Here is a 10,320-nt window from a genome sequence, read left to right on the forward strand (position 1 = left end):
ACTTGTAAATGTAACGCCTGTATCCGGCGGTGTAAGACTTGTAAAGTAACGCCTGTATCCGGCGGTGTAGAAATTGTAAATGTAACGCCTGTATCCGGCGGTGTAAAACTATAAAGTAACGCCTGTATCCGGCGGTGTAGAAATTGTAAATGTAACGCCTGTATCCGGCGGTGTAAAACTGTAATGTAACGCCTGTATCCGGCAGTGTAAAATTGTAATGTAACGCCTGCATCCGGCGGTGTTAAACTTGTAAATGTAACGCCTGTATCCGGCGATGTAAAACTGTAATGTAACGCCTGTATCCGGCGATGTAAAACTTGTAAAGTAACGCCTGTATCCGGCGGTGTAGAGATTATAAAGTAACGCCTATATCCGGCGGTGTAGAGATTGTAAAGTGACGCCTGTATCCGGCGGTGTAAAACTGGTAATGTAAATTTAACTATAAATGTACGACGTTGTAGTATGCATGCTCCTGATCGAAGGAGTTTGATGGGGTTTGCTATGTACAACCTCCAAATGGTAGAATTTGGACTATTTGGTATATACAGCCTCCAGACGTCGAAGTTTGGACGATATTTGTTATATACAGTCTTCAGACAACGGAGTTTGAATGATGTTCACTATATACAATATTCGGTGGATATATACAATCGAACGGTGATGGATATATACAGCCTCCGGTCAGCGGAGTTTTGAATGGTGTTAGATGGCGTTCTCCAATCGAGGGAGCTTGTTTGACGCAGTTAGACGATATTCTCCGACGGAGGAGTTGTTGACGAGGTTAGAAGATAAGCTCCAATTGATGGAGTTATATTTGACAAAAGTAAACTATCCTATTTATCATATGGGCCCCCCTTGTCTTCAGTATTTTGATCCGGATCTCGATCGTACCTGCAAAGATTTAAAGGGAAATCCTTTAGACAGCACATCGAAGTATAAAGTATTTCTGATAAATAAAGTAAGGGAAGAATATTTTGGCTTATGATTTTGAGAAGTCGAATGGCGTCTGCAGTCATCCTCTAGACTTGAGGTTGTCTTCCTCGATCTTCTGTTTTCCTGCGCTCAAAGAAAATTTTAGTTTGGGAGGGGGTGTTGATTTGTATCGACTCGCTGATTCAGGCCTCATCACTGGGAACCTCCAATACCTCTATAGTCCGTCCGTAGTATCTTAACCTAGAGACTTAGTAGGTGGAATAGTAGAAAAGCATTTTTTTAAAAAAAAATATAAATAAATAAGAAAACAAATGAATAAAAATAAATAAATAAAAATAGTAGTTTGTTTTTAGACAAAAGAGTATATCATCATATATATATATATATATATATAGAGAGAGAGAGAGAGAGTAATCCTGGATCATCTTAAGGTTATGACATGATTTGGAGTCCATCATGCTTCTCCATATCCAAATGTAATCTTTCTTGTAGTCTTGTCTTGTGACGATGCTTCTCTTGATTTATTCGCGAGATCCTTCACGTTCTAATGATACCTAACTAAAGGAGAGTTTTCTAAGGTATGACCGAACCCTTAAGGTTGCCTACGTATCCAAGTGGAATCAGGTCAGGACGTAGTTCGAGTACAATAGAAAAGTTAAACTATAAAGGGACCGAATCCGGCAAGGATTGCCTACGTATCCCGCCGAGGGAAGTCAGGTCGAGCGTAGTTCTAAATACATGGAAATGATGTTTTTGGATTTTCTAAAAGAGGACCGAACCCGATGTGGGCTGCCTACGTACCCCACCGTGGGAAGTCAGGTCGAGACGTAGTTCTGTTTATATGGAATGTAAGAGTAAAAAAAAAATGAAAGCTAGTCTTGATGTCTTCAGATGTAGTACTTCTTGATGGAGTCTGAGTTGATTGGCTTCGTGCTCACTGTACCGTCCATTTCTGCCAAGATTACTGCTCCTCCAGATAATACTCTATGAACCATGTAAGGACCTTGCCAGTTTGGTGCAAATTTTCCTTTAGCTTCTCCTTGGTGAGGAAATATCTTCTTCAATACTAATTGTCCTGGTGTGAACTGTCGAGGGTTGACCTTCTTGTTAAATGCTTTGGCCATTCTATTTTGGTAAAGTTGACCATGACAAACTGCATCCATTCTTTTCTCATCAATGAGCATCAACTGTTCAATCCTGCTGCGAATCCATTCTGTATCATCTAAACCGACCTCTTGAATAATCCTTAAAGATGGTATTTCCACTTCAGCAGGTATTACTGCTTCTGAACCATAAACCAACATATAAGGAGTTGCCCCAGTGGAAGTTCTGATTGTGGTACGATAACCGAGCAGAGCATATGGTAACTTCTCATGCCATTGTCTGTGACCATCCACTATTTTCCTCAAAATCTTCTTGATGTTCTTGTTTGCTGCTTCAACTGCTCCATTCATCTGTGGCCGATAAGTTGTGGAATTTCGATGAGTAATCTTGAATCGCTCACAAATTTCCTTCATAAGATCGCTGTTGAGATTTGCCGCATTATCTGTTATAATTGATTCTGGAATCCCGAATCGACAAATGATATTGTTACGAACAAAATCTGCCACGACTTTCTTAGTTACTGCCTTATATGTCGAAGCTTCGACCCATTTTGTAAAATAATCGATAGCCACAAGGATGAAACGATGTCCATTTGATGCAGGAGGCTCTATGGGTCCAATTACATCCATGCCCCAAGCAGAAAATGGCCATGGGGAACCCATAACATTGAGCTCATTTGGTGGAACTCGTATAAAATCTCCATGCACTTGGCATTGATGACACTTCTGCACGTATCGAATGCTATCTCTCTCCATGGTCATCCAAAAATATCCAGCTCTTAAGATCTTCTTAGCCAGAGTGAACCCATTCATATGAGGTCCACATGTTCCTGCATGTATTTCTTCTAAAAGTCTCGTCGCTTCCTTGGCGTCAACACATCTTAGCAATCCTAAATCTGGAGTCCTCCTATACAAAATTTCTCCATTAAGAAAGAAATGATTGGCCATCCTTCTCAGAGTCCCTTTTTGCTTGCTGGTGGCATTTTCGGGATATTCTCGTGCTTCTATCAATCTCTTGATGTCATAGTACCATGGTCTTCCATCCAATTCCTCATCAACATGAAAACAATATGCATGTCGATCATATAACTTTACTTCAATAGGGTCGATGTAATTCTTGTCCGGATGTTGAATCATTGAGGATATTGTTGCCAAAGCATCGGCAAATTCATTTTGAGCTCGAGGGACATGTTTGAAGTCAATCTTTGTGAATCTCCTACTCAACTCCTTTATGCAATGCAAATAAGGAAGGATCTTCACATTCTTAGCAGCCCATTCTCCTTGCACCTGATGAACCAATAAATCAGAATCACCTATGACCAAAAGCTCTTTGACGTTCATGTCTATGGCCATTCTAAGTCCGAGAATACAAGCTTCATACTCTGCCATGTTATTGGTGCAATCAAACCTAATCTTGGCTGAAATTGGGTAATATTGACCCTTTTCTGAAATTAAAACCGCTCCTATTCCAACTCCTTTGGAATTTGATGCTCCATTAAAAAACATCCTCCAACCATCGTATCGTTCTGATACGTCTTCTCCTACAAATAATACTTCTTCATCAGGGAAGTAAGTTTTTAGAGGCTCATAATCTTGATCCACTGGATTTTCTGCGAGGTGGTCAGCCAAGGCTTGTCCTTTGATGGCCTTCTGTGTCACGTACACAATGTCGAACTCGCTCAACAAAATTTGCCATTTTGCCAATTTACCTGTAGGCATTGGTTTCTGAAAGATGTACTTGAGTGGATCCAATCTTGAGATTAAGTACGTGGTGTATGCAGACAGGTAATGCCTAAATTTCTGCACGATCCAAGTCAAAGCACAACATGTTCGTTCCAACGAGGTATATCTTGCCTCATACGGTGTGAACTTCTTGCTCAAGTAGTAAATGGCTTGCTCTCTTCTACCTGTCTGATCATGTTGTCCCAATACGCATCCAAATGCATTATCCATGACAGATAAGTATAGTAGCAACGGCCTCCCGGGCTCAGGTGGGACTAATACTGGCGGGTTGGACAAATATTCTTTGATTTTGTCGAAAGCCCTTTGACATTCCTCCATCCATTTTGTGGCAGCATCCTTCTTAAGTAATTTGAAAATGGGTTCACAAATTACTGTGGATTGTGCTATGAACCGACTGATGTAGTTAAGCCTTCCCAAGAAACTCATCACGTCCTTCCTGGTCTTCGGGGGAGGTAATTCTTGAATTGCCTTGATCTTAGAGGGATCCAACTCTATGCCTCTCCTGCTAATAATGAATCCTAACAGTTTTCCTGCAGGTACTCCAAATGCGCACTTTGCTGGATTCAATTTAAGATTATACTTTCGTAACCTCTCAAAGAATTTTTGCAAATCATATAAGTGATCCGAACTCCTCTTGGATTTGATAATGATATCGTCCACATATACTTCAATCTCCTTGTGGATCATATCATGGAAAAGAGCGGTCATGGCCCTCATGTAGGTTGCGCCAGCATTTTTTAGGCCAAATGGCATTACTCTATAGCAATACACCCCCCATGGAGTGATAAATGCTGTCTTTTCTGCATCGTCTTCATTCATCAATATCTGGTGATATCCCGCGAAACAATCGACAAATGATTGCAATTCATGTTTTGCACAATTGTCAATGAGTATATGGATATTTGGGAGAGGGAAATCATCCTTAGGACTAGCTCTGTTGAGATCTCGATAGTCCACACATATTCTGATCTTTCCATCCTTTTTTGGCACTGGTACTATATTTGCCAACCAAGTGGGGTAATTTGTGACCCTCACAATGTTCGCCTCAATCTGCTTGGTTACCTCTTCTTTGATCCTTAGACTCAAGTCTGGCTTGAACTTTCTTGTCTTTTGTTTAACGGGCAGGCAGGTGGGATCAATTGGTAGTCTATGTGAAACGATATCGGTGCATAATCCTGGCATATCGTCATAAGACCAAGCAAATATGTCAACATGTTGCCTAAGCAATTCTATTAACTCATTCTTTCTTTCGGCCTCTAAATGTATGCTAATTCGGGTTTCCTTCACAGTTTCCTCATCTCCTAAATTGACAACCTCTGTTTCATCCATATTAGGTTTCTCCTGACTTTCAAACTTCTCGATCTCGTGTGGTAGATTTTCAGGCATCATGCTTTCATCATATTCTTCTTGATCGTGTTCGTTCTTTTCACTTTGCTCGATGGATTCATTACATGTCATAACCGTTGAACTAGGATTTTTAACATGAATGCTGAAACGTATAAAAGGCGAGTAAAAATAAATAAGTAGGTAGAAATAATGAGATAATTTTTTAAAGAAATTAAAGACTTTTATTTAAAAGCGTTCTAGCTTTTTTAGAAAAAGCAACCAAAAACAAAGATCAAGCATGATACAAGCCTCAGCTTTGATCATTCAAATTTAAAAATACAAAACTACGTTCCACACTACCAGGACTTTTGTCGAAACAGGGAAGGACTGACGGTCCAATTCTGCAAGCTTTCTCTAGGCTTGGAATCACGGATGCTCAATTTGCGGAGATCTATCTCTTCCTCTTCTCCAATCATGGCCACGAACAAATTTCCTATTCCTTCCACTATGTCATCGTCAGATGCGTGATCTAGAATCGGAACTTGCTCTGGTACAAACGTTGTCTTGATGGATCCCCTGTTGTGGACTCGTCCGGATGTAGATCCATATCCGAGTCCAGTGGTACCTTTCTGATGCTTCAGCTGGATGGGTTCAACTATGCCATTGGCCCTAGGTCCAAGTCCTGTCTTAGGCTGATACCCGTATTTCAACATCTCTGCTGCGACCATCTTCGATGCCCCTGACAATTTCACACCAACCGACTCTAACTTCTCGTCAATCCTCACAGCTTACATGATTTCTAAAGTGTGAAAAGTGGCTCCATCTAATTCCTCATTTATTGGAACAGAATTGACAGAATAGATGGGGTGATTGAGCTCCCCATGAACAGTAACTTCTGTGTGACCCCACTCAAACTTTACACATTGATGAAGAGTTGAAGGAACTGCTTTTGCCATATGGACCCATGGTCTTCCCAGCAACAGGTTGTAGTTTGATGACACATCCATCACTTAAAATAAAATAGGGAATTCTGCTGGTCCCACTTGCAATGTGAGATGGATTTCTCCAATGACGCTTCTCTATGCTCCATCAAAAGCTCTCACCTTTACACGACTTTCCTCTATATCTCCCATATTCAAGCCTAAAACTCTCAGAGTTGTGAAAGGGTAGATGTTACATCCAGAACCGCCATCAATCAGAACTCGGGTCACAATCTTATCACGACATTTGACCGCGATATGAAGTGCTTTGTTGTGTCCAGTCCCTTCCGTTGGTAGCTCATTATCATGGAAAGAGATTTTGTTAGATTCCAACACTTGTCCAATTGTTGCAGCTAAGGTTTCACTTGCGGTCTCTTTTGGAATGCAAACCCCATTTAACACCTTCATCAAAGCATTCCTATGAGCCTCAGAACTCATTAGCAAAGACATTATGGATATATGAGCCGATGTCTTTTTCAGTTGCTCTTCGACTGAATAGTCTTTCGGCTGCATCTTTCTCCAAAATTCTGTGACTTCAGCATCCGTAACATTCTTCTTGGGATTCGGCTCCTTCCCAATAACTCCTTGATCCAGATTCTCGGGAGTATAACACCTTCCTGATCTAGTCATCCCCTGAGCCACAGCGGTGTCAATCATCTTGCCCTTGGCTTCTGTTTTATAATCCCATGGGACTTTTTTGGTGTCAAACTCAGCCTTTCTAGCAACTGTAGTGGTTACTACAACTCTCGGGAGATATGTTTGGACAGTAAGAGGTTCCCTTAGCTGAACAGTGATAATAGGTTGTACTGGAGATGCAGTGGCAGCTTCTTCGGCGTTCCAGACAGGCGCGATGGTTTCTCCCAAGTTGTACTCTTTTTCTAGAGAAATCATATTGACTTCTCGATTCTCATGATTTGGCAAAGGGTTGTTGTTCACATTCGGAGGTGTTGGAGTGCATTTTATTATTCCTCTTCTGATCAACGTCTCAACCTGGTTTTTCAAGCCATAACAATCTTCTGTGTCATGCCCTTGGATTCCCGAGTGGTAAGCGCATCGCTTGTTTCCATCAAAATTGTAAGGGATTGGGTCGCTTGTATCCTACCGGCATGTCAATATCTGGGTGGATACATAAGTCATCATAATCTAGGCTCTCTGTTCCCCTAGAGACTTGTAGGTTTTTCAACGCCTTTCTTAGACCTCGAAGTTGAGCGTCTATTGACTCATCTTCTTTCAATCGGGCATCCTTCTCCATCTCTGCATATTGGTCCACCTCATGCGGGACCTTGACCCTAACCGGTGTCGTGAAAGTAGGGGCCTCAACAGCATATACAGGTGGGATCTGTGAATCATAAGGAGCGACGGTGTGTGCTCCAAATATCTGGTTTGTCACTGGGTAGGTAGGTGTGACGGGGTCTTGAGTGGGAAGGTCAGGAGCAGTCCTGATTGCAGACGGATGAGCTAATGGCGCTTGACCATGAATAGGAGCACGTTTAGGCATGTTTGGAGAATCTGCAGGAGGCAGGTCAGCTCTAGGGAGGTAGCTGTACATCTTGAAAGTCGGGAAGGTAGTAGCCGAAAGCTTGGCCAAGTCTCGCACTTGACGTAGTTCCTCTCTCAAAATCTCAAGCTCTTGCGCCATGTGAGCCATCTTCTCATCATTTTGGATGTCGGCTATATTTTGAGAACTTTCAGGATTTTCTACTGGTATCATTATGTTTGCAGCAGCGTTAAAGTCTTCTCCACCTGTCATCTTTCCCCTTGATCGAAGGTTGTATCGTGAGTCAGCCAGTTCGCAAGTCGACACAAATCAACGTTCTTTTAGGGATTAACAAAACAAAATAAAAGAAAGAAAAAGTATGTATGTTAGTTTGGGAAAGATTTAAAAGTACAACAAGTATATAATACACATACACGCCAAGTTAACGACATTCAAATGTGTCCTATACATAGCCTCTTTTTGCTAGAGGACGACCTATGTTGCAATCAATTTGATGATAAATGATCCATTAAACACATTTCGGATTTGGAATAACATAATTTTATTAATCAAAGATGCCTTGGATCTTTGTAATGAAGTACACGGGCAGAAACCTAAAAAAAAAGAAAATACATGGAGGCCATAAGGCGAACAAAAGGATGACAAAGCACATGATAAGAATGAAACTCTAAGGCCATGTTGGAGCGTCGTCATCATCATCATAATCATAATAGGGCCCTGGATAGTACTCCGACAGTTCGTCAATCTGGTTCGATCCTACCTCTTCATCGAACCCTATCGAACCATACTCAGAGTGAGCTTCTTCCTCTGGGTCCTCTTCTGGATCTTCTTCCGGATCTTCCTCTTCCGGCTCCTCAGGATCTTCACTTGGATCCTCTTCAGGGTCTTCCTCTGGATCTTCTTCGATCATTGGTATCAAATGATCTACTGATCCTGGAATTATTTGATTGTACATTGGTGTTGTGAATTCAATGTGAGGGAGTACTCCCTGCTTAACCCAATTAATCCATTGGTTGTCCGCAACACCCACAATCCCCTTCGTACTTGGCCGAGCCAAATGTCTCACAGTGGTACGCCACACGTAATATTCTGGCGTGCACCATTTTTCATTTTCTGCCTCTATCGTAATAATGTGATCCCAATCTAATTGCAAATTCCTTATACGCCCTGCTGGGACCGAAGTGAGATCATCCTCGTGTAGTGCCATATTTACCCATAATGGTATGTCTTGGACAACTCCGAATTGTCGTAACACTCAGAGAGGAGCATATGGCTGAATACCTCCTAGCCCAACCAGATTAATGAAATAGAAGTGTTGTGTCCTGACAAAAACCGATCCTCTCATCCAAAAATACTTCCAGTGGATGGAATCTCCTGTGAGGTTGGTCAAAAACGGACGCCACTCTTCCTCTCCCATAGGTGCGTCCCAATACCTAAGACGATCATTGTGGCTTTGGATCAAATTGTGGGCGTCTATTGTGTAGTCCCTTTGTGGTTCTCGGCGATAGAAGTGCTCTATTGTCCAGATCTGTAATAATAAATTACAGCCCCCAAAGAAGTTATGCCCCCTTGTGCATGCTGACAATGATCGAAATACTTCAGCGAGAATCATATGCACCAAGGAATAGTTATGCGGTACCGCAAAAAGTTCCATTACAATTGGCAGAATGTTGATATTTATCGAATGAAACCTCATTGGGAAGACCATAGCCCCCAAAAAGGCCATCACAAATACCCTTGGTCTCATATGCATCCATTGTCTACGAGTGCATGCAAATTCATCTCGGTGCTTATCGAAGCTCTCGAGACGACCAAATCTTTGGAAAAGATAGTCCAACTTTACCTTCCCATTTTCTGCACGCCTTAGTGATGGCAAGATACGCAGCCCTAACAACCCAAGGAAACCTTCTGTACTTATGGTTGATGGACATATTGGTGTTCTTCCTCTTATTGGTAATTCAAGAAAAACACTAAATTCCTCTAGTGTTGGAGTGATTTCAAAATCCAAGAACTTAAAGGTCACAGTGCTTGGGTCCCAAAACTCCATCAGTAATATAATGAAGATCTTGTTGGCTCGAATTCCCATGAGCGACAACAAAGCACCTAAATGCCTTCTGATCTCAACACCATGCGCCCTACGAATGTTTTGCCACCAATTTTGTATTGTATGGGGGGCCGAAACAACCATCTGAATGTTTGGGAGGTTTTGGTTGATATTCATCTGAAAGAAAGGTAAGGGTATGATAAGTATGTTTATTCCAAATCCGTCATGTGTTCTTTTTCTTTGGATCATTCATAACAACTTTCACAAAACAAATATGTCGTTAGGTGTATAACCTTTGACAAAGGGTGGATTTCCTAATTGCGAAGACGGTGCATTGGATCGCCTCGCCTAAGGTGTATGCATCATGGCCTATTTTCTAGAGTAAGATTTTTTCCTAGATATTCAAGAGTGGACTGAATTTTTGCGAGAAGGCACACTAATCTTATTGTGCAAACTTTGAAACTAAAGAATCCAAAAGAAGGTTTGGGGGAGTGTGAGACACTCCCCGCGTGAACCAGTGTGTGTATTGTGTACGGCCAAAGACTCGATAGAAAATGCAAGTGACAGTGTAAGAATATCAATAACATGTAGTGTTTTTCAAGCAAATAAGGAGCGCAAGTTTGGATTTAGCTTGCGTCCTTTCAAATAACAAGTAATATAACAAATCACAATAAATAAATTAAAGCAAATAAA

At 41.5% G+C, this 10,320-nt stretch overlaps 1 protein-coding gene across 1 annotated transcript; it reads right to left on the bottom strand.

Annotated features, from left to right (window-relative positions):
- Positions 1-1,252: 1,252 nt before the first annotated feature.
- Positions 1,253-4,966, bottom strand: LOC129881666 (uncharacterized). The gene has a single exon (XM_055955790.1). The coding sequence runs from the start codon at positions 4,959-4,961 to the stop codon at positions 1,821-1,823; it is 3,141 nt and encodes a 1,046-aa protein (XP_055811765.1). The 5' UTR covers positions 4,962-4,966; the 3' UTR covers positions 1,253-1,820.
- Positions 4,967-10,320: the final 5,354 nt, after the last annotated feature.

Source organism: Solanum dulcamara, chromosome 3 (assembly GCF_947179165.1).
Source record: "Solanum dulcamara chromosome 3, daSolDulc1.2, whole genome shotgun sequence".
Classification (NCBI taxonomy): domain Eukaryota; kingdom Viridiplantae; phylum Streptophyta; class Magnoliopsida; order Solanales; family Solanaceae; genus Solanum; species Solanum dulcamara.